Consider the following 27,946-nt stretch of genomic DNA (forward strand, 5'->3'; position numbering starts at 1 on the left):
CTCCTCCTCTAATGTCTCCAAGGTCGGGAGAGCCAATCCCCCTTCCCCGCGGGATCGTTCCAGAAGTGCCCTCTTTACTCTTGGGGTTTTACCCGCCCATATATAAAAATCCCTTATCATTTGAACCACTGCTTTGTCCAAATTTAACTTGTGAAGCTGCCCCCAATCCTTGGCCACTTGAATCCCCAGATACCTAAAACTCTTCCCAACCACTTTAAAAGGTAGCTCCTTCAGCCTCCTTTCCTGCCCCCGTGCCTGAATCACGAACATCTCACTTTTTCCCATGTTTAACTTGTATCCCAAAAATCGCCCAAATTCTCCTAATACCTCCATGATTTCGGTCATCCCCTCCACCGGGTCCGTGATATAAAGCATCAAATCGTCCGCATAGAGAGAGACCCTGTGCTCCACCCACCCACCCCCCCCCCCCACCCCACCCCCACCCCTCTTACTATTCCCCTCCAGGTATTCGCTGCTTTCAGAGCCATTGCTAAGGGTTATATGGCCATGGCAAACAGTAATGGGGAGAGCGGGCATCCCTGCCTTGTCCCCCGAGGCTTCCTTCATCTTAAGTTCCATAATCAAATCTGCCTCATTATTCATCAAATTGATACAGGTTATTGAGGTGCAGCAATAGTAAGCAGCTGAAAAACTATTCCTATTGTATAAAAGCAACATCATTTTCATAACATGATTAACTTCATTATTTAGAACTGTGGAATGACACAGCACAGGAGGAGGCTATTTGGCCCAACATGCCCATGCTGGCTCTATCCAATAAGCCCCAATGTCTTGATTTTTCTCCACTGCCTCACAATTTTTTATTCTCCTTTAAGTATTTATTTGATTCCCTTTTGCAATTTATTATTGAATCTACTTCCACCCCCTTTCAGGCAGTGCATTCCAGATCATAGCAACCCACAATGTAAAATGATTTCTCCTCGTCACGCCTGCATCTTTATCAATTAATTTCAATTTATGCCCAATGGTTGCTAACCCTTGTGTCCAACAAAACATTTTCTCCCTATTTACGTTATCAAAAGTTTAGCATTGTTGAACACATCTGGGGCCATGGAGGTGTTGAACACCTCCTAACATTCTCTGCTCTAAGAAAAAGCCTAGCTTCTCTAATCTCTCCGCATAACTGAGGACCCTCATCTGTGGTAACATTCAAGCATTCATTGCAAAACCTTGACATCCTTCCTAAATTATGGTGCAGGTTGTTCATAATACTCCCGTTCAAATCTAATCAGTGATTTGTGAAGGTTTAACATAACTTCCTTGCCTTAGTACTATATGGGCTGAATGTTTCTGTCCTCACTGACTTAGGGAATGGAGGTGGAGGGGACCTGAATACTATGAGGGTGACTGGTGTGCCAGTGCTCCAGGCAGGCTTACAGGCTCTCGCTGCCTGCTGTGCAGCCAAACACTATCCTGGAGAGGAGCTTCCCCCACTTTGCTCACAGTGGCGACCTGGCTGTTTTGTGCATTTTTATTTCAAGTTTTTAAACGAAGCTGAGAGGGCACCTTCTTGTTGAACTGCCCTCACAGTTACTTAACTTTTATTGTAGTCGGGTGCTTCTCTGAAGTTGAATGGACCCCAATTACTCTCCAGCTTCAAAAGCTTGCTCACTGCCCCTGCTCATACAACCTGAAACGTTGAGCTAGATTTAATGGAGGTGGCGGGGGAGCTGGCGCGAGTCCCGGATCACTTTTTTTTTAGGGAAGCCCCACCGAATTACGTGCCACTCAGCCACTTAACAGAGCAGCTGTGGGCCTTCCACAGGGGGTGGAGGTCCAGCATGCCAAGAGCTACTTGCCAATCAGAGGGTGGCAGCTCTATTGAGCAGCAGTGCCATTGGGAAGGGGATTGTACTGCTGATATGGCACCCACCCTGGGCCTAGGACCATGGATGGACCCAGGCACACAGGCGAATGATGGCAGGAGGGGTATTGCAGGGGGGGTCAGGTGGGTGGGTCATTGTGGGGGAGGATGTCACAGGCTGTTGACTCTCATGAACCGCCCCCTTCCTGATGCTGGATCCCTCACTAAAGGCACTGAGTGCCTTTGAACACGGTTTGCTTGTTGTGCTTCCCGCATGGTGAGCCTCTCCCCTCCTCTTTCTTAATACTAGTAGCAATGAAATGAGGCCCTTAAGTCGGTAATAAATGCATTCTATCAGTAATTATCACCTTCCCAGTAGCATTAATTGCCCACTAGGGGCCTCAGTTGGCGGCAGGGCAGGAAGGCCGTCCACAGGCCTTCCTGCCATTGATTTAATCGGGAGGGGGTGGTGGGGTCCCTAACCATCGCCTGCCTGTCTGATTAAGTGCCCCTCACCATTAAACTAGCCATGGAGGAGGGCATTAAATTCTACCATTGAACTCTGTTTCTTTCTGCAGTTGATGTCTGACTTGCTGAGTTTTCCCAACATTTTCTTTTTTTCCTTTGGATTTCCGGCAGGAGCAGTATTTTGCTTTTGTAACCTCCTCTATGCCAATTTTGTGTTCACTCATGGGAAAATCTTGGGCTGGATTCTCCGATTTTGAGGCACTGTCATAAGAACATAAGAACATACATAAGAACATAAGAACTAGGAGCAGGAGTAGGCCATCTGGCCCCTCGAGCCTGCTCCGCCATTCAATGAGATCATGGCTGATCTTTTGTGGACTCAGCTCCACTTTCCGGCCCGAACACCATAACCCTTAATCCCTTTATTCTTCAAAAAACTATCTATCTTTATCTTAAAAACATTTAATGAAGGAGCCTCTACTGCTTCACTGGGCAAGGAATTCCATAGATTCACAACCCTTTGGGTGAAGAAGTTCCTCCTAAACTCAGTCCTAAATCTACTTCCCCTTATTTTGAGGCTATGCCCCCTAGTTCTGCTTTCACCCGCCAGTGGAAACAACCTGCCCGCATCTATCCTATCGATTCCCTTCATAATCTTATATGTTTCTATAAGATCCCCCCTCATCCTTCTAAATTCCAACGAGTACAGTCCCAGTCTACTCAACCTCTCCTCGTAATCCAACCCCTTCAGCTCTGGGATTAACCTAGTGAATCTCCTCTGCACACCCTCCAGTGCCAGTACGTCCTTTCTCAAGTAAGGAGACCAAAACTGAACACAATACTCCAGGTGTGGCCTCACTAACACCTTATACAATTGCAGCATAACCTCCCTAGTCTTAAACTCCATCCCTCTAGCAATGAAGGACAAAATTCCATTTGCCTTCTTAATCACCTGTTGCACCTGAAAACCAACTTTCTGCGACTCATGCACGAGCACACCCAGGTCTCTCTGCACAGCAGCATGTTTTAATATTTTATCATTTAAATAATAATCCCTTTTGCCGTTATTCTTACCAAAATGGATAACCTCACATTTGTCAACATTGTATTCCATCTGCCAGACCCTAGCCCATTCACTTAGCCTGTCCAAATCCCTCTGCAGACTTCCAGTATCCTCTGCACTTTTTGCTTTACCACTTATCTTAGTGTCGTCTGCAAACTTGGACACATTGCCCTTGGTCCCCAACTCCAAATCATCTATGTAAATTGTGAACAGTTGTGGGCCCAACACTGATCCCTGAGGGACACCACTAGCTACTGATTGCCAACCAGAGAAACACCCATTAATCCCCACTCTTTGCTTTCTATTAATTAACCAATCCTCTATCCATGCTCCTACTTTCCCCTTAATGCCATGCATCTTTATCTTATGCAACAACCTTTTGTGTGGCACCTTGTCAAAGGCTTTCTGGAAATCCAGATATACCACATCCATTGGCTCCCCGTTATCTACCGCACTGTTAATGTCCTCAAAAAATTCCACTAAATTAGTTAGGCACGACCTGCCCTTTATGAACCCATGCTGCGTCTGTCCAATGGGACAATTTCCATCCAGATGCCTTGCTATTTCTTCCTTGATGATAGATTCCAGCATCTTCCCTACTACCGAAGTTAAGCTCACTGGCCTATAATTACCCACTTTCTGCCTACCTCCTTTTTTAAACAGTGGTGTCACGTTTGCTAATTTCCAATCCGCCGGGACCACCCCAGAGTCTAGTGAATTTTGGTAAATTATCACTAGTGCATTTGCAATTTCCCTAGCCATCTCTTTTAGCACTCTGGGATGCATTCCATCAGGGCCAGGAGACTTGTCTACCTTTAGCCCCATTAGCTTGCCCATCACTACCTCCTTCGTGATAACAATCCTCTCAAGGTCCTCACCTGTCATAGCCTCATGTCCCTGGTGAATTCGGCACCGTTTCTCATTGGAATTGATTGTATTCCACGTGGCATCGATGCTATTCCCTTAACGGTCGCTGAATCAGTCCAGATATGAAGCAAGAGCACAACGCATCCTGCGGGCCTCCCGATTGCCTCCGCCCCTCATGGGATTTACCCAAAATGGGCAGGACCAAATGACGCTTGTGGAAGTAGGTCATAAACCTACTTATGATCTACCTGCCCGGGATCCACTGGCCTCCCTCAATTCTCTGGCCTCCCCACAGAAACGTGGACCAGGCAGAACAGCACCTCCTGGGCCATCGGGGACCCCTGGGTGGCTGGGGTCAGTGCAGCGTGGCTCCCTGACCCTCTCCCTGGAGCGCGTGCACCTTGGCACTGCCAAGCTGGCACCTTGGCACACCACCCTCTGCGAAAAGTACTTTCTCCTTATCTCAGGTTTAAATCTACCGCCTCTCAACCAATACCTGTGACCTCATGTTCTAGATTGCACCACACGTGAGAACATTTGGTCTATGTTTACTTTATTTTATATACCTCTATCAGATCCACTCTCATTTTTCTAAACTCCAACGAATACAAGCCCAAACTTGTCAATCTCTCCTCGTACGTCAACCCTTTCATCCCCAGAGTCAATCTGGTGAGCCTCCTCTGAAATGCCTCCAATGCCACCACATCCTTCCTTAAATAAGGAGACCAAAACAGGACACAATACTCCAGAGGTGGTCTCACCAACACTCTGCATAATTGCAACAATACTTATCTACTTTTATACCCCAGTCCTTTTGCAATAAACGCTAAAATTCTATTTGCCTTTTTTATGCTGTACCTGCGATTCATGAACAAAGATCCCTCTGCCCAGATGCATTTTGAATCTGCTTTCCATTTCGATAATAATTTGCTTTTCTATTTTTTCGGCCAAAATGGATAACCTCACACTTATCCACATTAAACTCCATTTGCCAAATTTTGGCCCACTCTCCTAGCCTACCTATATCCGTCTGTAAACTTATTTCCTCTTCACTGCCTGCTCCCCCACCTATTTTAGTATCATCCGCAAATTTTGCTATGTTACACACTGCCGGTGCTTGCAGTTCATTTATATAGATTGTAAATAGTTGAGGTTCGAGGATTGACGCCTGCGGCACCCCGCTAGTTACTGTTTGCCAGCTAGAGAAGGACCCAGTTATCCCGACCCTCTGCTTTCTGTTAGTCAACCAGTCCTCAATCCAATCTAGTACTCTACCCAAATCCCTTGTGATTTCACCTTCTGGATCAGTCTTTTGTGCAGCGACTTGTCAAACGCCTTCTGGAAGTCTAGGTATACCACATCCACAGGTTCCCATTATCCACCTTGCTGGTCACATCCTCAAAGAACTCAAGCAAGTTTGTCAAGCATGACTTACCCTTCATAAAATATTCTGACAATGGTGGATTGAGCTTTCTCTTTCCAAATGTTCTCTTCCTTCATGATTGATTCCAGAAATTTCCCCATCACAGAGGTCAAGTTAACCGGTCTATAGTTTCCTATTTTTTCCTCTCTCCCTTTTTGAATAGGGGCGATTGTTTCCAATCGACCAGGAGATAACCAAATGAAATCAATTGTAGCTGAGTGATGCAGGCTGGGAAGTATTCAGCTTTATATAATGTAAAATCAAAACAGATACGACTAAAAATTCATTTGCACCTGTTTATCTGCCTCTTCCTATTGAGGAAGGCAGATTGTAAACTTTGCACTGCCTCCTCACTTGAATAATTCCTGTGTAAGCCAAGCACAATCTGCACTGCTGGCTGGCTACACATTCAACAGGGGAGCTAATAGTATGTGAAGGTTGCATTATTTCCGCCTCCAGATCTTAAAGCCACTCTCCCCTGACAGGGAAGTTTCTCTGAATGAAAGGAGGCTGCTGCTGACTGTCAGTGCTACAAATGGAGCAAGGGAAATGGAGTAAACAGGGCAGATCTCATGGTTCACAGATGCAGCATTGGAAATGTTACTCAGGGAGATGAGTAGAAGGGACACAATGTTTCTCCAGGGACCAAGAGGTCTTCAAGCACTACCCTCCAAAGGAAATGGGGACGGTGGCCAGGGAAGTGAACTCCTGGGGCCAGATTTTCCTGCCGCACAATGGCTGAATTGTACTGATTCTGCTTTAAATGTGGCCTGGATCCACATATTCTGCCCCTATTTCTAGATATTTTCATCAGCACGGGAAAGGGAGCAGGTAGGGAGCCTGCACGTTGTTGTCCCAACATTGCAGCACCATTGCAAAAGAGGACACTTAAGAACTTCTGTAATTTTGATGGAGGGGGTCTGATTTTGGTAAATTACCAAAATCACTCCAGCAGAAAGAGATCTTGAACCAAGGTTTGGAGGCAGGAATTGTGTGAAAGGCCAGTACAAAAGGCGTTGCTCACTTCACATGTCATGAAATGCTAAAGGTTTTACCCAAGTGAACGATGATAGTGCTGTGATTTGAAAAGGCAAGTTACCATTAAATAATGCGGTCACCTGGTTTTTACTACTGACATCTGGCAACTTGTCAAGTGAAAGGACAGCATTGTGAATGTGGAATAGTCTTCTAATGCATTGGAGTAGATTATCGTCAGGAAAATTCCTGATTCCCATCTCAAATGTGAAAATTCGGCGCCTGATGTCTGGGCACAATGATCTGGCAGAGTTGTCACAAGAAGTTTAATGATCTCATGTGGCTTCTCAAGGTACCTTCAAAAGATATCTTGTACTCACCACTCCACCAATTATATGCATCTGTATCATTCATCTATCAACAGTTCCCCAGGACTCAAGACACATAGCGAACGTTCTGATATTCTACCTCACCTACACACACCTTTCAATGATGAATCACACCTACCTCTTGCTGCCTTCATATACATCCAGCTATTCAGATTTGCAGGCAATCACCCAAATTCTGAGCAACAGTCTCACTGACATTCGACTCTCCATTTTGCAGGAGGAGCTTGTCCACAATGGAAGCAAAAGAATGTCTTGTGGCACAGTGATAGCGTCCCTATCTCTGGATCAGAATTTCCAGGTTCAAGTCCAACGCCAGGACTTGTTGGCCGCGGAAGGAACATTCAAAGTGATGTTCAATGGGCTGTTAATCAGTTCGGGAATCCTTCCACCACTTCCCCTGCTATTCCCAAAAAGGAAAAAATTGTATGTGTGAAGTTATGCTTAGAAAGAATGGTGGACCCTACCGATGTAGTTAGGAAAACATGAGGGCATATAATAATGGAGGGACCCTCTAACGAATTATAAAATTTGAGTATTGCTGTAAAAAGATGCATGTCAAAGCTTTTTGTCTTGCACTCATCAGGATATTCACAAGAATGCCAAGTGCAAAGCGAACAACAGTTTATACTTCATGAGAAAAGAGTGCTGCTTGGTTGGAAGTGGATTCTGATTGGTTGAAACATTACCATGGAGATCATCAATTAACCAATGGCTGACAGTTAACTGCCAAGCTTTGTTTAAATTCAAAACAAGCAGGTTGGTTCTGATTGTTTAAGACATTGCCCTGGGGAATGAACCCGAAAATGGCTGTCGCCTATTTTGTTCAGTTGAAAGAGGTGCAATCTGTTTACATGTTCTTTCTGTCTGCAAAGAACAGGGTCCTGTGTATTAACATGTCTTGCTTCTAGCACACATTAAGTGTGCCACACTGTGAGCCTGACTGATTATTTTAAATTGGTTGTCAGCCTAATTCTTAGCACACTCAGCATTGTTTAGAAAATATTGTCCAATTGCAGAATCATAACTAATATTCGGCATTATGAGTAATACCTTGCACGTGTCATACAGTGTGGGGATGATTGTTTTCCCCGTGTTCCTTGAAGAGTACGAGCTCCCCTGCTAGGGGCGGGGTAGCTTACCCGTACTTGTATAAAAGGTTGGCCAGTCTGGAACCGGAGAGAGTACCTGGTGAGGTTCTACACTCATGTATGTAATTGTTGTAAAATAAATGTTGTTTACTTTTTGCTTACTTGCACACCCGCCTTATTAAACTGGCGATGAGGGTAAACCTGGAACTGTTCTCGTGTAACCTATCCAGCTGAGCCACCTCCCCACATTGATTTTTTTTGTTCTCCTGGACCACGCTGTGAAGTTGGGTGAATGAAGATGCCTCTATTTGGGTGTTTGGATGGTTTGGGCTTCGGTATGGAAACCTGGAATCAGTACGCAGAGCGAATGCGGTACCTCTTCAGACCCAATAACATCACATAGAATGAGTGCCAGACCGCAATATTGTTGATGGCCTGCAGAGTGCATATGTTTGGGGAGATCCAGAGCCTCACATTTATGGCAGCACACGACTCGCTGATGCTCGGCCAGCTCGTCATGTTGGTGGGACAGCATTTTAACCCAGCCCCATCTACCATCGCTCAGTGAACAAGTGCAATCCGGCGGAGAGGTCTACCAGGGAGTCTGTTGCAAAGTTTGTTTCCCAATTTTGAAAGATCGCTGAATATTCAGCGTACGGCCCTGTTTTAGCGGATTTGCTCCGCGACCGCGGTCTGTGAGACAATGAAACTCAAAAGAAAATTATTGCCGAAAGTCTCATCTCGTTTCAAAAAGCGCCACAAATCTCCCTTTCCCCAGAAAACACGGCAAGAGGCCCAGTTACAGGGTATGGAAACTAATGTTGTCTGGCGCCGCTCCCAATGTGGTTCCACTATGGCTCGGAAGGAGCACCACAGCGATTCCAGCCTTTGGTCACGGGGCCAGGTGCCGCACACCGTCCCAGGACTACACTGACAGGGATTCGGCCTCCTGTGTGGAGTGTGGGCATCGCGTTAGATGTCGCAGCAGGCAGCAGAAGAGCCGATGTCCCAGGCCCCAGGCACCCTGGTCATGGTGCGCAGTGACCCTGTGGTAAGGCCCTGTATTTGGACGACCCGGAAGAGGCTGAGGATGAGGCCAAGATGCATCTCAATTTTGTGACGGTGCACCGTGTAGCCCTGATTCGCAATCCAGTACAGGCCAATGGACATTTGCTCCAGATGGAGTTGGACACCGGAGCAGCTGTTTAAGTAATGGAGCAACACACCTTTGCCCAGATCAAGTAGGGAGTGAGTGCTTTGTTGTTGATGGGCAAGGCAGCTCAGTTGGCCATGTATATGGGTGAGTGTTTGCATATAGTGGGGTCTACGTTCGCTCCGCTGGTTTATGGCTGTCAGTCCCTGTGCCTTTCACTCATCGTGGTGCGAGGTGATGGCACCAGCTTGTTGGACTATGATTGGCTGCGCCACTTGAAGATTGATTGGCAATATGTTTTTCAAGTGGCGATGGGGGGTTTAGGCTCAGTGCTGAGCAAGTTCCCCAAAGTGTTTCAGCTAGGCCTCGGTATCATTAAAGGGGGCATGGCTTCTATCCAGGTGGGCCCGGAGGCCCAACCCCGATATTTTAGGGCCCACCCGGTCCCTTACACGATCGTAGAGAAGGCTAATACCGAGTTTCAATGGTTGGAAAGTTTGGGAATCATCTAACCAGTGCGTTTGGCCGACTGGGCAGCTCCGGTGGTTCTGGTGCTGAAGCCAGATTGGACGATTCACCTTTGTGGCGATTATAAGTTAACCGTGAACACGGCTTCTAGGTTACACCATTACCCGTTGCCCAGGATAGAGGATCTATACATTACACTGGTTGGTGAATCGACGTTTACAAAACCCGACATGAGTAATGCTTATTTGCAGCTACATTTGTATCAGGTCTCAAGAAAGTATGTGACTATCAACACACACAAGGGTCTGTAGCTGGCTTCCATTTGGCATGTCCTCAGCGTGTGCTGTGTTTCAGCGCATGATGGAGGGCATCTTGCATGGCTTGCATGCATTTCCTTCTATCTTGATGATGTTTCTATCCTGGGGCCATGGAGGAGGAGCATCTTCAGAACCTCGAGGCGGTGCTACAGACATTCTTTAAGTATGGTGTCCGCCTGCACAGGGAAAAATGTGTCTTTCACACCAAGGCGGTCAATTTGACTGCGAAGGGCTACACCCAGTAGCGGATAAAGTAAGGTGATAAAGATGGCTCCTACACCATGAGATGCCACGGAGCTCTGTTCTTTTTTAGGCCCCATAAATTATTACAAGCGTTTCATTCCAAAACTGGCTACCGTCCTGGGCCCTCTTCATTTGATGTTGAGAAAGCGCCACGCATGGATTTGGGGTGCGGGCCAGGCAACGGTCTTTAAGGCGGTAAAGTGCCACTTATCCTCTTCGAAACTGTTGGCTCATTTGACTCGTCCAAACCACTGTATGTGACGTGTGACGCCTCACCTTATGGCATTGGAGCGGTCCTGTCCCATCATACAAGTGACGTCCAATCTAGTTTGCTTCCCGGACACTGATTGCTGCCGAGAGCAACAACGCACATATTGAGAAGGAGGGCCTGGCTGTCGTTTTAATCGATACATCTATGGTCGCCATTTTGTCATCATAACTGACCATAAGCAGATACTCGGTCTCTTTCGTGAGGACAAGGCAGTCTTGCCGATAGCGTCCGCACGGATCCAGCGCATATTAGCCGCATATGAGTACTCATTTGAACACCGTCCAGGGACACAAATTGGGAATATGGGTGCATTGATTCGTCTTCCCCTGCTGGTGATGCCGCTGACCCGCCCATGTCGGACAAAGCCATTACGGTCCTCAACCTCATGGACTCTTTGCCTGTGACTGCTTCTTGTATCCGCAGATGGGCACAGGCCGATCCTGTGGTGGCTAAGCTGGTGTTGTACTTTGGGCAGTGGCAACAGCTTCCAGGAGAGTTGAAGGTGTTTTCTTCGAAGTTCTCCAATCTAACCATGGAGGACAGTATCCTCCGATGGAGCACAAGAGTCGTCATCCCTGCAAAAGGGCAGGCTTTGGTTTTGAAGGATCTTCATGCAGGGCAGCCTGCTGTATTCAAGATGAAGATATTGGCTAGAAGCTACATTTGGTGGTCAGGGCTAGACACGGCTACCGAGGCATTGGCCCAGGATTGCCCCGTTTGTCAGGAACATCAGAACCACGGCGACACCCTTACAACCCTAGGAATGGCCAGGTCGCCCTTGGGCTCGCGTTCATGTGTTTTTTGCCGGTCCTTTTTTGGGCTCGATGTTTCTGTTCTTGGTGGACACCCACTCAAAGTGGCGAGAGGTCCACCCGATGACGTCTATCACGTCCTGAGCGACCACAGAGTGGCCACATACTTCTTTTTCAGTCCATGTTCCGATGATTAGCCCAGGCGCCCTAGTCATGAACGTTGTTCACCGGGAAGGTACACGCCGGCCGACCCTACTCCTCCACTCGGCGGCAACCTGCGAGAGCCAAAATGTCATCCAATTGCTGCAAGTGTGGCACTGGTTTCTTCTTCTTCGTGAACAATTTTTGCAACTCCGTTGTCTTCTCCTCATCATCCATCGGGAGGTCTTCAGCCTGTGGGGGGAGGAATGTAGAAATCTGCACGGGTCATATGATGTGGGGATGATTGTTTTCCCCACGCTCTTTGAGGAGTATGAGCTCCCCCACTAAGGGCAGGGTAGCTGACCCGTGCTTGAATAAAAGGTCGGGCAGTCTGGAACCGACCAACAGGAGAGAGAATACCTGGTGAGGTTCCACTGATATTCGTGTATTTAATTGTTGTAAAATAAATGTTGATTACGTTTTGCTTACTTGAACTCCCCATGCCTTATTAAATTTTGTTTGAGTTTTTCAATAATGGCCAGTTGTTTAAGGTCAGTGTCCTGGCTGTTGCGAACAGCCAAAGGGACATGCCGGTTGATACGATTCGCCAGTCTTTCAGACGGTAGCACAAGTGACTAGCACTGTGGCTTCACAGCGCCAGGGTCCCAGGTTCGATTCCCCGCTGGGTCACTGTCTGTATGGAGTCTGCACGTTCTCCCCGTGTGTGCATGGGTTTCCTCCGGGTGCTCCGGTTTCCTCCCACAGTCCAAAGAACGTGCAGGTTAGGTGGATTTGCCATGATAAATTGCTGTTAGTGTCCAAAAGGTTAGGAGGGGTTATTGGGGTACGGGGATAGGGTGGAAGTGAGAGCTTAAGTGGGTCGGTACAGACTCGATGGGCCGAATGATCTCCTTCTGCACTGTATGTTCTATGTTCTATGAATGGCCTACGTACCTAGAATCACACTGGCACAGAATTCGTATACCACATTACTTATTTGTGTGATAGGCAGAACGTCTTTTTGGTTTGAGAGCAGCCATGTTGTGGCGAACACCACTCGTGTTGCTATTGCATAGTAGCAGCGTGAAACAGCTAGCTTCACCTGCTGCTCAAACATTTGAGATACCAGGGGCGGGATTCTCCCATCAAGCGGCTAAGTGCCGACGCCGGTGTAAAAACAGGAGTGTTTTACTCCGGCGTCGGCACGTTCCGGGACCCCATTCTGCAGCCCACAGGGGGCTAGCATGACGCTGGAGCGGCCCACGCCACTCCAGCTGCCGATCCTGGCCTGAACCCGGCGCCGCAGGGTCCGTGCATGCGCAGTTGGGCCGGAGCCAACTAGCGCATGCGCAGTGGCCTTCTTCCCTGCGCGGCCCCGACGCCAAATGGCGCAGGGCTACAGGAGCCGGCATAGAGGAAAAGAGGCCGGGGGATAGAGACGCCGGCTCACTGATCGGTGGGCCCCGATCGCGGGCCAGGCCACTACGGAGGCACCCCCTGGGGTCGGCCCCCCCTCCCCATCCACAGGCCACCCCCGGACCCTAAAACACTGAGGTCCCGCCGGCTCAGAGGATGTTAGAACGGCGCCAGCTGGACTCGGCTTTTTGTTGACGGCCGCTCGGCCCATCCGGGCCGGAGAATCGGCGCGCCGGCCTGACCCGGGCCAGAGAGTCGTCGCATACCCCGATCGGTGCCGCGCCCACCACGCTGGCGGCACGCTCTGCGGAGAATCGCGTCCAAACATCGGGGCGGCGTGGCGCAATTCGCGCGGCCTGCCGACGATTCTCCGACCCGGTGGGGGGGTCAGAGAATCTCGCCCCTTGTCCTTCCAGGGAAATCTGACCGATGTGTCTTTTTTCAGCGATACTCAAGGAACCGGTTAATGCTTCAGGTGAATACTTATGGTGCAAAGAAACACTTGGCTCTTTATTTATTTGGTTGAATAGGCAGGAACTCCACTCCCATGAATGTTCTGCCCCAATACAGGTCCGTGGCTCATTGCTGACTTATATATCTTCCTGAACCATTTTTCTTGGCATTTTTGTAATAATATTATTTATTAGCGTCACAAGTAGGCTTACATTAACACTGCAATGACATTACTGTGAAAATCCCCTAGTCACCACACTCCGGCGCCTGTTCGGGTACACTGAGGGCGAATTCTGAATGTCCAATTCACCTAACAAGCATGTCTTTCTGGGTTTGTGGGAGGAAACCGGAACACCCGGAAGAAACCCACTCAAACACGGGGAGAACGTGCAGACTCAGTGGTTTGCCATTGCCTTCCACTGGCAGGGGCAGGGGGAGGAAGCAGGAACCGGAATTGTGACATTATATAAATGTACAGCATGTGAAGTGTTAATGTTTTGTTAAAACTAGCCACTAGAGGGAGCTAAGGGACAGTACTATAAACTGACTCTTAGATTTCTGGGAAAGACGAGAGAGTGAGCAGGAGAGTCCAGGAGAAGAGGTAGAAGATGGTTAAGCACAGAAGACATCAGTTGTGTATTTTAGAGTTCGGTAGTTAGAGATAGCATAGTTTAATACAGTAACCTTATACTTTAGGAAAACGTACAAATCTTATTTAGTAGTGTTAATAAATTAGATTGTTCGTTAACACAGCTTGTTGTTCTTTGTTCAACACTCCTCATCCAAGCCATCCAGGTGAAGCAAAGCAGAGAACAACACCGAAATCAAACCCACTTTGTTGGCCTTATGCTGAGCCACACACTAACCATCTAGCTGAGCTAAGCAGCCCATTCAGTGTTTGAATACTTAATCAACAGTGATGGAACAGATTGTCCCTTCAGTGTTAAGTTCCATTTATCATCCGATGTGGAGCATGTTCAACATGACAAACAACAATAATTCATTTTACAATTTTGAGAGCACATTTAATATGCTTGACCGTTCTCGCGGATGTTCAGTATCAGTGATAATAAAGTTTAATACTTTGTTTGCAAAATACCTAACGTTGCATAAGGTAAAATTACATTAAAACTTGACTGACCTCTGCAATAAGTACAACTATTATGCAATTTTTCCTTTCCTCTGGAGAGAGCTCGTAAATAAGGGAGTTCAGTGTGTCAAACAGGTACGTTTGCGATTCTCTCTTTACTGTGGGTACACCCATCACCATCAAAACTAAAATAAGAAAAAAGTGACAGGTGAAGTAATATATCACAACTGGAACACTATCTATTCGACAACTGCTACGTTAGCACATGTGATGCATTTAAGTCCATTTGAACTTTTGGGCAAAGACAGCATATAGAGGATCATTCATGTAATTAATAGAAACAATTAATCTAAACTTTTATTCAGTCTTTAAAATGTTCACTACTTGTACCCAATTTTGCATTTTATTCGGAAGTAACAAACGTCCACGACAAAGGCATCTGTAATGAATGGCAGGGCATTAGGAAGCTCAGAGGAACAGATGGATCTTGGGCTATTTGTTCACAGATCCCTGAAGGAGACAGAGTAGGTCAATAGGGTAGTTAAGCAGGCATATGGGACTCTTGCCTTTATCAGTCGTGGCATAGAATATAAGAGCAAAGAGGTTATGTTGGAGCTGCGCAGAACATTGGTTAGGCTGCTGCTGGAGTACTGTGTGTTTTACCCTCGTATCTTGGGGTAGGAGGTTAAAATCCTACCCCATCATTTCCTAAATTGGCCCATAGTTTCTTTTTTGGGGGGGAGACTATGGCAATTGGGTTGCGGGGATGTAGAAACGGAGACCCATTAAATGCTTTCATAAAAGTGTTGTGAAGAAGAGTCAAATTGGACTTGAAACATTTGGCGGAATTCCCCCATTTTTTTGTCTAAGTGTCATGGCGGGCGGTTCCAGCAGTGCCCTTCCCATTGGCTGGAATGGTGAGAACCCATGTCTGAATCCAGGTTTGGAGCTGAATTAATTATACATATAGAATCATAGAGTCGAATCATAGAATCATAGGGCAGCACGGTAGCATTGTGGATAGCACAATTGCTTCACAGCTCCAGGGTCCCAGGTTCGATTCCGGCTTGGTTCACTGTCTGTGCGGAGTCTGCACATCCTCCCCGTGTGCGCGTGGGTTTACTCCGGGTGCTCCGGTTTCCTCCCACAGTCCAAAGATGTGCAGGTTAGGTGGGTTGGCCATGATAAATTGCCCTTAGTGTCCAAAGTTGCCCTTAGTGTTGGGTGGGGTTACTGGGTTATGGGGATCGTGTGGAGGTGTTGACCTTGGGTAGGGTGCTCTTTCCAAGAGCCGGTGCAGACTCGATGGGCCGAATGGTCTCCTTCTGTACTGTAAATTCTATGATGTACAGCGCAGAAAATGCCTTCAGCCCATCCAGTCTGCACTGACAATAACTACCCCGAATCGCACGCTAATCCCATTTACCAGCATTTGGCCTATATCCTTGAATGTGATGATGTTTCAAGTGTTCATCCAGTGCTTTTTAAAGGTTGTGAGGTTTCCAGTCTCCACTACCTTCCCAGGCAGTGCATTCTAGATTCCTACCACCCTCTTGAGTGAAATTGTTTTTTCTCAAATCTCTTTCGGAAACTCTTCCCTCTCACCCGAAAACTATGCCCCATTGTGATTGACCCCTCAACCAAGGGGAACAGTTGCTTCCTATTTACCCTGCCCAAACTCCTCATAATCTTATACACCTCAATGATATCCCCCCTCAGCCTTCTCTACTCTAAAGAAAACAATCCAAGCCTATCCAGTCTCTCCTAATAGCTCAGACGCTCCATCCCAGGCCACACACTGGTGAATCTCCTCTGTACCCCCTCCAGTGCAATCATCTCCTTCCTATAGTGGACCAGAACTGAACACAGTACTCCAGCAGCGGCCTAGCCAATGTTCTGTGCAGCTCCAACATAACCTCTTTGCTCTTATATTCTATGTAACGACTGATAAAGGCAAGAGTCCCATATGCCTGCTTAACTACCCTACTGACCTACTCTGTCTCCTTCAGGGATCTGTGAACAAATGGCCCAAGATCCATCTGTTCCTCTGAGCTTCCTAGTGCCCTGCCATTCATTACATATGCACTGTCCTGCTTCTTCTCCGAAAGTGCATCACCTCGCACTCAGAATCATAGAATCCCTACAATGCAGAAGGAGGCCACTCAGCCCATTGAGGTCTGCACCAACCCTCTGAAAGAGCCCCACCCTATCTCCGTAACCCAGTAACTCCACCTAACCTTTTGGATACTAAGTGGCAATTTAGGATGTCCAATCCACCTAACCTGCACATCTTTGGACTGTGGGAGGAAACGAGAGCACCCGGAGGAAACCCACGCAGACAGGGGGAGCAAGTGCAAACTCCACACAGACAGTCACCCGAGGCCAGAATTGAACCTGGGACTCTGGAGGTAGCAGTGCTAACCACTGTGCCGCCACTTATCAGGGTTAAATACCATCTTCCACTACTCTGCCCTTCTGACCAACCCATCTATATCTTCCTGTAATCTACGACCCTCTTCTTCACTAATAACCACCCTACCATTGTTGGTGTCTTCTGCAAACGTATTTATCATTCCCCCCAACATTCTCGTCTGTATCATTTATATATATATATAACAAACAATAAGGGAACCAGCATTGATCCCTGTTATACGCCATTGAACTCTGGCCTCCAGTTAATCAAACAGCCTTTTACCACCATCCTTTGTGTCCTATTGCAGGCCACAAGAGCGCGAGAGGAGCGGGAGATTGAAAAGAGCGCGAGAGGAGCTAGTTGGCAGGGAGCAGGGTTGCCGCAAACTCGAGGAGGAGGAGCTTCTGAACAGTAAGTATAAATAACTTACCTGTTGGATCTTGGAGATTGGAATCTGTTCTAAATTTGAAAAACTAGAGTAATTAACTAAGTAGAGGAGTAACTAGGAGATTAATGTATTTCACATTTAATATTTATTGGAGAAAATCAGGTGCAAGGGACTTGATAGTTAATTTTAACTTAAATTTAATAAGTATTTATTTTGATGTAATTAATTAATGCTAGAAATGTCAGTCAGTAGGATCCAGTGCTCTAACAGTGAGATGTGGGAGGTCCATGATGTTTCCAGCGTTCTGGATGATTACATCTGCAGGAAGTGTACCCAATGGCAGCTCCTCACAGACCTTGTGGTTCGGTTGGAGCAGCAGTTGGATGCACTTAAGAGCATGCAGCGTCTAAAACAGGAGTTATAGGGATGTGGTCACACAGGCAGGCAGATGGGTGACGACTAGAAAGGGCAGGCAGTCAGTGCAGGAATCCCCCCTGGCTGTCCCCCTCTCTAACAAGTATACCATTTTGGATACTGTTGGGTGGGATGGGCTAACAGAGGAAAACAACAGCAGCGGCCAAAGCAGTGGCAACATGGCTGGCTCTGTTGTTCAGCAGGGAGGATCAAAGCACAGAAGAGCAATAGTCATAGGGGACTCCATAGTCAGGGGCACATTTAGGTGCTTCTGTGGTCATGAAAAAGACTCCAGGATGGTGTGTTGCCTCCCTGGTTCCAGGGTCCAGGATGTCATTGAATGGCTGCAGGGCATCCTGAAGGGAGAGGGTGATAAGACAGAGGTCATGGCACATGTTTGTACCAATGACATATGTAGAAAGTGGGATGAGGGAGTTAGGCAATAGACTAAAGAGCAGGACCTCTTGGGTTGTAATCTCCGAATTACTTCCTGTGCCACGTGCTAGTGAGTACAGGAATAGGAGAATAACACAGATGAATGCATGGCTTAAGAGTTCGTGCGGGAGGGCGGGGTTAGATTCCTGGATCATTGAGACCGTTTTGGGGGAAGGTGGGCCTGTACAAGCGGGACGGTCTACATCTAAACTAGAGGGGGACTAACATCCTTGCTGGCGGGTTTGCTAGGGCTGTTGGGAAGAATTTAAACTAGTTTGGCAGGAGGAGGGGACGCGGACTGATAGCAGAATAGGGACACAGTATAACAGAGAAAAGCAATCAGGTCAGAGGGAATACATTTTTAAGGGAGTAAGACAAGGCTGGATGGCCTCTACTTTAATGCCAGGAGTATTAAAGGTAAAATGGATGAGTTAAGAGTGATGATTGACAAGTGTAATTCTGATATAATAGCTATCACAGAGACATGGTTGAGTGAGGGGCAGGGTTGGCAGCTCAACATCCCAGGATATAGAATCTTCAGGCAAGACAGAGGAGGGGGTAAAAGAGGAGGCGGCATTGCATTATTAGTTAAGGAGGCAGTTACTGCAGTAAGGAGAGATGATACCTTGGAGGGGGCATCAAATGAAGCTTTGTGGGTAGAGTTTAGGATTTAAAAAGGGACAGCTACGTTGCTAGGTGTTTATTATAGACTTCCAGATAGTCAGTGGGAAATTGAGCAGCAAATATGTGTGCAATTTGCAAAAGGGTGTAAAAATAATAAGAGGGTAATTATATTAGGTGATTTCAACTTTTCCAAATTTAATTGGGATAGCCATCATGTTAAGGGCTTAGATGGAGTGGAGTTCTTAAAATGTATACAGGAGAACGTTTAGCTCAATATGTAGAGGATCCAACAAAGGTTGGAGCAGTGCTGGAACAAATTCCGGAAAATGACAGATGGTTGATGTGTTGGTGGGGAGCATTTTAGTGATAGCGACCACAACATTGTTCAATTTGAATTTGTTATGGACAAAGAAATAGACAAGTTGCAAAAAAAGGATTTGGATTATGGGAGAGTAGATTTTAACAAAATAAGGCAGGATCTGGCCAAGGTAGACTGGGAAGAGATACTTGTGGGGAAATCTACAGAAGAGCAGTGGGGAGGGGGGGGGGGGGGGGGGCGTTCAAAAATATAATGGGACGGGTACAGGCCCAATATGTTCCCTCAGGGGTAATATGAAGGTGTAACAAACCCAGAGAACCATGGATGACCAGAGACATTCAGGATGCAATGAGAAGGAAAAGAGAGGCTTTTAACAAGTATAAGGAGAACAAGTCTGCAGAGGCATTAATGGAGTGCAGAAAGTGCAGGATGGAGGATAAGAAATCAATTAGGAGAGCAAAGAGGGGATATGAGAAAGCTCTGGCTGGTAAAAGTAGGGAAAATCCCAAGATATTCTGTAAATAAATCAATGGGAAGAGGATAACCAGGGAAAGAGTAGGACCCATTAAGGACCAAGGCGGAAATCTGTGGGTGGAGCCAGAGGACATTGGTAGGATGTTGAATGAATATTTCACATCTGTTTTCACCCAAGACAATGAGGAGGTAGTTTTGGAACTTGAAGAGAAGAGATTGCGAGGTTCTTGAGCAAATTGACAGAGGGAGTGACAAGGTATTGGGGATGTTGGCAAGCTTAAAAGTGGACAAATCTCCAGGTCTGGATGAATTGTGTCCTAGGCTGCTGTGGGAGGCGAGGGAGGAGATTGCAGGGGCTCTGACCCAAATTTTTAATTCCTCTCTGGCCACGGGGGTGGTGCCAGAGGACTAGAGAACAGCTAATGTGGCCCCACTATTTAAGAAAGGTTGCCAGGGAACTACAGACCAGTGAGTCCCAGTTCACTGGTTGGGAAACTACTGGGGTTCTCAGATGTGATGTCCGAGGTGTTGGGTGTGGGGGTATTCCTGAGTCCAGAGGTGGCGATATTTGGGGTGTTGGAAGATCGGCGTTCCAGGGGGTGAGAGAGGCCGATGTTTTGGCCTTTTCCTCCCTGATAGCCCGGAGACAGATTTTGCTCGGGTTGCGGGTCTTGGAGCTGCCAAAAGAGGGCGTGTGGGTGAGCGTCCTGGCAGAATTCCTGAGGCTGGAGAAGGTTACGTTTGCTCTGCGAAGGTCGGCAGAAGGGTTCACCTGAAGGTGGAAGCCTTTTATCTATTTCTCCAAGGAGGAATGAGGGGTCAGCAAGTGGGGGTGGGGGGGAGGTGTTGATAGGGGTGGCTAAGGGGGTTAAAATGGGGAATATGGGATGTGGCGGGTGGTTGGTGCCAGGGGAACAGGCGGGTTGTGGTTGTTTATTGAGTTGTTTTGTTCTTCTGATATTTTGTGTTTTTATGTGAAATTGTCTTGAATAAAAATAGTTAACAAATAAAGAAGAATGCGAGGGGATCTGATTGACGTATTTAAAATATAAGAGGGATTGATAAAGTAAACGTGGACCAAACGTTCCCCCTTGTGGGGCAGTCTAGAACGAGGGACCACAAATATCGGTTGAGAGGCGGTAGATTTAAAGCTGAGCTCAGGAGGAACAACTTCATGCAGAGGGTGGTGAATTTGTGGAACTCGCTGCCCCAGAGTGCGGTGGAGTCCGAATCATTAAATGGTTTCAAAAAGGAGATGGATATATTTCTGATTTTTTTTTAAAAGGCTTAAAGGGATTTGGGGAACAGGCTATTGAGACCAGGAAGAAATCAGCCATGATCCGATTGAATGGTGGAGCAAGTTCGAAGGGTCGAATGACCTCCTCCTTCTCCTATTTTCTATGTTTCTAATAGGGAATGCCTATAACAGGGAAGACCCCTATCAGCGAACTTCCCCCAAAACAGGGAGCCCCCCATATCAGAAAGCCCTCCCCTCCCCCATAGCAGAGAACCCCCTCCCCATCAATCACCCTTGCCTGGAGACTAAAGAACAGCCCAGGCTTTCTCACTAACCTGTGCCTTACACCAGCTGCCTCAGATAGATGTCTAGAAAGCAGCAGCTGTAACGTAATAGAAAGCCAAAACCACTTCACAAGGCTTTAAACCCCCTCAGATCCTCTATTCATTTCAAAGGGAAGTAGCTTTTAATAACCTGTAATTGACAGCTTCCAGACAGCCAAATGTCTGGATTGATTATTTCCATTTCCCTTCACACTTGAATAAGTACCCTGTTGTGAACCTAGCTGCAATGTTTATAAACACCTGGCTATGATTGATAGCTCATGACCACATCAAAAGCAGTTAAGTGCTTTCTGCTGAGAAAAAGAGAAAGGGAAAGCACTTAATTCCTAGATGTTTATAAACATTGGGAGTGTGTTGTGAGGAGTCCGTTGGGGGTCTCCGGTGGGGTCTATGATGGAGGTCTCTGCTGGCGGCGTCTTGTGGGGAGACTGGGATGGGCGGGATTTGTATTATGGGGGAAAGAGGGCCCTCCAATGGACTTAAGTACTTACCCATTTGGCCCACCATGAGGTCCACTGTGTCAAGACCATGCTGGCAAATACTTAAACCAATCCACACCCACTTGAATCACAGAGGCCTGGAAAACCCTGTGCCCAACCCATTACTAGGACGGAAATGGATCATTTTGACCTGTTTGCATCCTTTTGCTGGCATGGGACGCAAACCTCAATACCACCCCCAGCGGTGGACCGGAGCATCAGTAACGGATCAGCACCCAGTGCTGGATTCTCTGCTGCATCGAGACTCTGCTATTTAAGTGTGCTTAGAATTGATTAATACTTCTGTAAAACACATTTTTCTTCAGTCTGCCTGATGGAGCGAAAACATGTCAATCTTCACAAAGTTTAAGAACTGAAATGCTCTGACTGATAGGACAGTCTCAGATTATATAAATGAGCCCTTTTCAATCATCACTCAGGCTCTCAGAATCATCAAGCCATTGTGGTATTAATGATGTTAGCTTGACAAAAGGAAATAAATGAGTGATCTTATACATAAATAGGTCAGATGAGCTTGTTGAATCACTGAGGTGCAAATTTATTCAATTTGCTGGACGTTTCATTCGGACCCCTGCTTTTCTTCTCTTCTTGAAAGCCACCCTCAAGTTTTTTTTATTCACTCAAGGCATGTGGGCATTGCTGGCTAGGCTTTACTGCTGGCTTTATTACCCATCCCCAATTACCCTGGAGAAGGTGCTGATGAGCTGCCTCCTCGCTACAGTCCAGGTGGTGTAGGTACACCCACAGTGTTATTAGGGAAAGAGTTACAGGATGTTGACCAAGTGACGGTGAAGGAATGGCGATATATTTCCAAGTCAGGATGGATAGTGACTTGGAAGGGAACTTGGAAGCGATGGTGTTCCCATGTATCTGCTGCCCTTGCCCTTGTAGATGGTGATGCACTATCAATTACGATGAGACGAGAGTCGAATGTAATCGAGGCTTTATTACAGAGATGTGTGGCGTCCTACAGCAGCTGACGAAATGGCTGCTGTTTGGAGAGCACACACATTTATACTCCACCTACTGGGTGGAGCTAGCAGACAGGGATCTACCCCCGTACCTGTAGTTCAGGGGCCTTACCATACTACCCTTATATACAATATAATACAACAGTGGTGACTACCACAGATGGTAATGGCCGTGGATTTGGAAGGTGCTGTCTAAGGGGGCTTGGCGAGTTTGTGCAATGCATGGTACATGCTACATACAATACACACCAATTTCCAGCCTGTAAAGGGAAAAAACGGCTTATTGATGTATTTAAGAGGAAACTAGACAAGCACATGAGAGGGAAGCAGCATGCAGGTAGTTTATTTTCTGTGCTGCATATTCTGTGTAATTATGACCTGTCAGGAGTGCGCCCTTCATTAGACTAAGGCAAAGAGATATATAGTCATTTGAAAAACAGGGAACACTAGTGTGGAAGATATAGAGATAGAATCTTGTGAAGGCTAATGGGGCCTCAACTGGAGAACCGTGAAAACCTCGTGTCATCTCTTTTTGGGAAGGCCCTTTGCATCTTTTTTCACTCAGGCACTTGGCAGGCCAGCAACTTGCCATCCACTGGATCAAGGACCTTGAGGGTGGTGGGCCAGCACACCGAGAGTTGCTGGTCAATCAGAAGTTGGCAGTGCCATTGAACTGGGGAGGTAGTGGCTGCTGCCAGTGCAAAACCCTCCTAAGGACTGTGATTGTTGCTGGATCTCATGCTAGAGATGGGTGATGGGGGTGGGGGCACAGGATGGGTGTTGGAAGGAGTTGGAAAGGCAGAAGGGGGTGTTGGCAGCAAGGGCAGGGCTTGTGGCTCTTTGCAGGTCCCGTGTTCTCAATGTCGAGTCCCTGGACCAGGAATTGGGTGCCTCTGAATGAGGGAGCTCCTCTCCCTCCCCCACAACCCACCAGCACCCCAGTTCCCTGAAAACAATGCATAGTCTTGCACCCCATGGCGAGCCCCCCCCCCTCAACTGGATCAATACCAGTGACTTAATTGCAGCAGGGTGGAAAGGCCATCTGTGGGTTTTCCCGCTGCGGACTTAATCAGGCTGGAGGTGGGAAGGTGGAGGGGGTCCCCCTGACACCCTTGTAGCACCATCGATCACACACGAGGCGAGACGTAGAGAACTTCAATCAAGGCTTTATTGAGCAGACTTGTTCCCCAGCAGCTCAGTCACAGAATGCAGCTGCGGGGAGTAAACCGGGTTCTTATACCCCGCCTATCTGGGTGGAGCCCAGTAGGCGGCAGATCCAATCGGGACACAGCATCTGTCCTCCAATAGCTCCTCGGCATTCATGGTGTACCGTATTACCCCTAATACATACCACCACATTCTACCCTTGTTTCATAGAATTTACAGTGCAGAAGGAGGCCATTCGGCCCATCGAGTCTGCACCGGCTCTTGGAAAGAGCACCCCACCCAAGGTCGACACCTCCACCCTATCCCCATAACCCAGTAACCCCACCCAACACTAAGGGCAATTTATCATGCCCAATCCACCTAACCTGCACATCTTTGGACTGTGGGAGGAAACCGGAGCACCCGGAGGAAAGCCACGCACACACGGGGAGGATGTGCAGACTCCGCACAGACAGTGACCCAAGCCGGTTTCGAACCTGGGACCCTGGAGCTGTGAAGCAATTGTGCTATCCACAATGCTACCGTGCTACCCACACGGTAAAAAGGAACACGGCAGGGTGGTGGGTGGTATGGTGGTAGGGGTTTACAGGGTCGGTGCCTTAACCATTGAACTATATACAACAATGCCGCTTTACTGGGCCACTGAATTATATACATCTTAGGTCGACTCGATGAGTCGAGATGGTGCTCTGGTCGCCCTCTCCGATCGTCTCAGCCCGGGTGGTGGTGGTGCTGGCTCGGGTCCGGTCGACTCTGGGAGCATCGCTGTCCCTCTCTGTTTCCTTACTCCTGGGCGGGCCTGGGAGGAGAACCGATCCCCCCGGGAAGGGGGTGGCTGTGGGGTGCACCGGCGGGAGTGAGGGGGTGGTGATTGGTGTTGGGGGGGTGTGGGGAGCTCCGGCAGGCGCCAGGTCCCGCAGAGAGACCGTGTCCTGTCGGCCGTCTGGGAACGCCACGTGGGCGTACTGCAGGTTGGCGTGGAGTAGATGTACCTTTTCCACCAGTGGGTCTGATTTGTGCGCCCGCACATGTTTCCGGAGCAGGATGGGTCCCGGGGCTGCCAGCCAGGTCGGAACTGACGTTCCAGAAGCGGACTTCCTAGGGAAGACAAGGAGGCGCTCGTGAGGCGTTTGGTTCGTGGTGGTGCACAGCAGGGACCGGATAGAATGAAGGGCATCCGGGAGGACTTCCTGCCAGCGGGAAGTTGGGAGACTCATAGACCGTAGGGCCAGTAGGACGGTCTTCCAGACCGTTCCGTTCTCACTCTCTACCTGCCCGTTCCCCCGGGGGTTGTAGCCGGTCATCCTGCTCAAGGCTATGTCCTTGCTGAGCAGGAATTGACGCAGCTCGTCACTCATGAAGGAGGACCCCCTATCGCTATGGATGTAGGCGGGGAAACCGAACAGGGTAAAGATGGTGCAGAGGACTTTAATGACCGTGGCCATGTCGGGGCAGGGGATGGCGAAGGGGAAACGGGAGTATTCGTCAACGACGTTAAGAAAGTACGTGTTGCGATCGGTGGAGGGGAGGGGGGCTTTGAAATCCAAACTGAGGCGTTCAAAGGGACGGGTAGCCTTTATCAGGTGCACTCTATCTGGCCTGAAAAACTGCGGTTTGCATTCTGCGCAGATTTGGCAGTTCCTGGTGACTGTTCGGACCTCCTCGACGGAGTACGGGAGGTTGCGGGCCTTTATAAAGTGGTAGATGCGAGTGACCCCCGGGTGACAGAGGTCCTCGTGGAGGGCTTGGAGGCGGTCCACTTGTGCGTTGGCACATGTGCCGCGAGATAGGGCATCGGACGGCTCGTTCAGCTTTCCGGGACGGTACAAGATCTCATAGTTGTAGGTGGAGAGTTCGATCCTCCACCGCAGGATCTTGTCGTTCTTTATCTTGCCCCGCTGTGCATTATCGAACATGAAGGCTACCGACCGTTGGTCAGTGAGGAGAGTGAATCTCCTACGGGCCAGGTAATGCCTCCAATGTCGCACAGCTTTCACTATGGCTTGGGCCTCCTTTTCTACTGAGGAGTGGCGAATTTCTGAAGCGTGGAGGGTCCGGGAGAAAAAGGCCACGGGTCTGCCCGCTTGGTCGAGAGTGGCCGCCAGAGCTACGTCGGATGCGTCGCTCTCGACTTGGAAGGGGAGGGACTCGTCGATGGCGCGCATCATGGCCTTTGCGATATCCGCTTTGATGCGGCTGAAGGCCTGGCGGGCCTCTGTCGACAGGGGAAAAGTAGTGGACTGGATTAGTGGGCGGGCCTTGTCTGCGTATTGGGGGACCCATTGGGCGTAATAAGAAAAGAAGCCCAGGCAGCGTTTCAGGGCTTTGGCACAGTGGGGGAGAGGGAACTCCATGAGGGGGCGCATGCGTTCAGGGTCGGGGCCTATCACTCCATTACACACTACGTAGCCCAAGATGGCTAGACGGTCGGTGCTAAACACGCATTTTTCCTCGTTGTAGGTGAGGTTGAGGGCGTTAGCGTTCTGGAGGAAGTTGCGGAGTTTGGAGTCGTGGTCCTGCTGGTCGTGGCCGCAGATGGTGACGTTGTCGAGGTACGGCAACGTGGCCCGTAAACCGTGCTGGTCAACCATTCGTTCCATCTCCCGTTGGAAGACCGAGACTCCGTTCGTGACGCTGAATAGAACCCTTAAGAAGTGGTATAGCCGCTCGTCTGCTTCGAAGGCAGTGTACTTGCGGTCACCGGGGTGAATGGGAAGCTGGTGGTAGGCGGACTTAAGGTCCACGGTGGAGAAGACCTTGTACTGTGCAATCCGATTGACCATGTCGGATATGCGGGGAAGAGGGTACGCATCTAGCTGCGTGTACCTGTAGTCTGCGACCATCCTCTGCTTCTCCCCTGTCTTCACTACTACCACCTGAGCTCTCCAGGGACTATTGCTGGCCTGGATAATGCCTTCCTTCAGCAGCCGCTGGACCTCGGACCTGATAAACGTCCGGTCCTGGGTGCTGTACAGTCTGCTCCTAGTGGCGACGGGTTTGCAATCCGGGGTGAGGTTCGCAAACAAGGAGGGCGGTTCGACCTCGAGTGTCGCGAGGCCGCAGATAGTCAGTGGGGGTATAGGGCCGCCAAATTTAAATGTTAAGCTCTGGAGGTTGCATTGGATGTCCAACCCCAGGAGGGTGGGAGCGCAGAGATGGGGGAGGACATACAGCCGGTAATTTTTGAACTCTCTCCCCTGCACCGTTATGTTTGCAAAGCAGAACCCTTTGATTGCAACAGAGTGGGACCCAGCCGCCAGGAAAACCTTTTGGGTGCTTGGCCGAATTACAAGGGAACAGCGTCTTACCGTGTCCGGATGAATAAAACTCTCCGTGCTCCCCGAGTCGATCAAACACGGCGTCTCGTGCCCGTTCACCAGCACCTTTGTCGTTATCGTCTGGAGCGTCCGGGGCCGCGACTGGTCGCGGGTCACCGATGCCAAACGTGGTTGGTGCATCAGATTGTTGTCTTCAGGCAGTGTGGAGCCGTCCACGCTGGGGTCCTTGCCTGTCAGCCAAGATGGCGGCGTCCATGGATCGCACACTGCCGGGGGTGGACAAAATGGCCGCTCCCATGGGTCACACACGGCCGGGGGTGGACAAAATGGCCGCTGCCATGGATCGCACGCGGCCCGTAGGTAGGAAGATGGCGGCGCCCGTCCCCCCCTCGTGGTGTCCGGGGTCCAAAATGGCGGCGCCCGTTGGCCGCCCGTGGGTCGCTGGGGGGGGGATGAGCCCGTGGTCACGTTTGTTCCCCGGAGATAGCGGCGACCCCACGGGACTGGCACGCCGCTGCGTAGTGCCCCTTTTTGCCGCAGCTTTTACAGGTGGCCGAGCGGGCCGGGCAGCGCTGGCGGGGGTGTTTCGGCTGCCCGCAAAAGTAGCAGCGGGGCCCCCCCCCGGGTGGTCTGGGATTCTGGCCGCGCACACTTGCAGAGGGGTGGGGGGTGCCGGGGGGTCGGTCGCGGCGGGGATCCACGGAGCCCAAGGGGCTGTAGTACGGTCGGGGGCATAGGCGCGGGCGTTTTGGGAGGCCACGTCGAGGGAGGCTGCAAGGGCCCGTGCCTCTGTGAGTCCGAGAGAGTCTTTCTCTAAAAGTCTCTGGCAAATTTGCGACGATGCCAAACCTGCTACGTAAGCGTCTCTGATCAGGAGGTCCGTATGTTCATTCGCCGTTACCACTGGGCAGTCGCAGTTTCTTCCCAGGATCGTCAGCGCATTGAAGAATTCGTCCAGCGGTTCCCCGGGGATTTGTTGT

At 49.0% G+C, this 27,946-nt stretch overlaps 1 protein-coding gene across 4 annotated transcripts in view; it reads right to left on the bottom strand.

Annotated features, from left to right (window-relative positions):
- LOC140408433 (alpha-1,3-mannosyl-glycoprotein 4-beta-N-acetylglucosaminyltransferase B-like) overlaps window positions 1–27,946 on the bottom strand; it is a 446,701-nt gene that overhangs the window by 209,824 nt on the left and 208,931 nt on the right. For all 4 annotated transcript variants that reach the window (XM_072495615.1, XM_072495614.1, XM_072495616.1 and 1 more), the window contains one exon: window positions 14,454–14,587. In XM_072495615.1, the coding sequence (XP_072351716.1) occupies window positions 14,454–14,587 (134 nt within the window). The remainder of the gene's footprint in view (window positions 1–14,453; window positions 14,588–27,946) is intronic.

The sequence above is a fragment of the Scyliorhinus torazame genome, chromosome 3 (genome assembly GCF_047496885.1).
Source record: "Scyliorhinus torazame isolate Kashiwa2021f chromosome 3, sScyTor2.1, whole genome shotgun sequence".
Taxonomy (NCBI): Eukaryota; Metazoa; Chordata; class Chondrichthyes; order Carcharhiniformes; family Scyliorhinidae; genus Scyliorhinus; species Scyliorhinus torazame.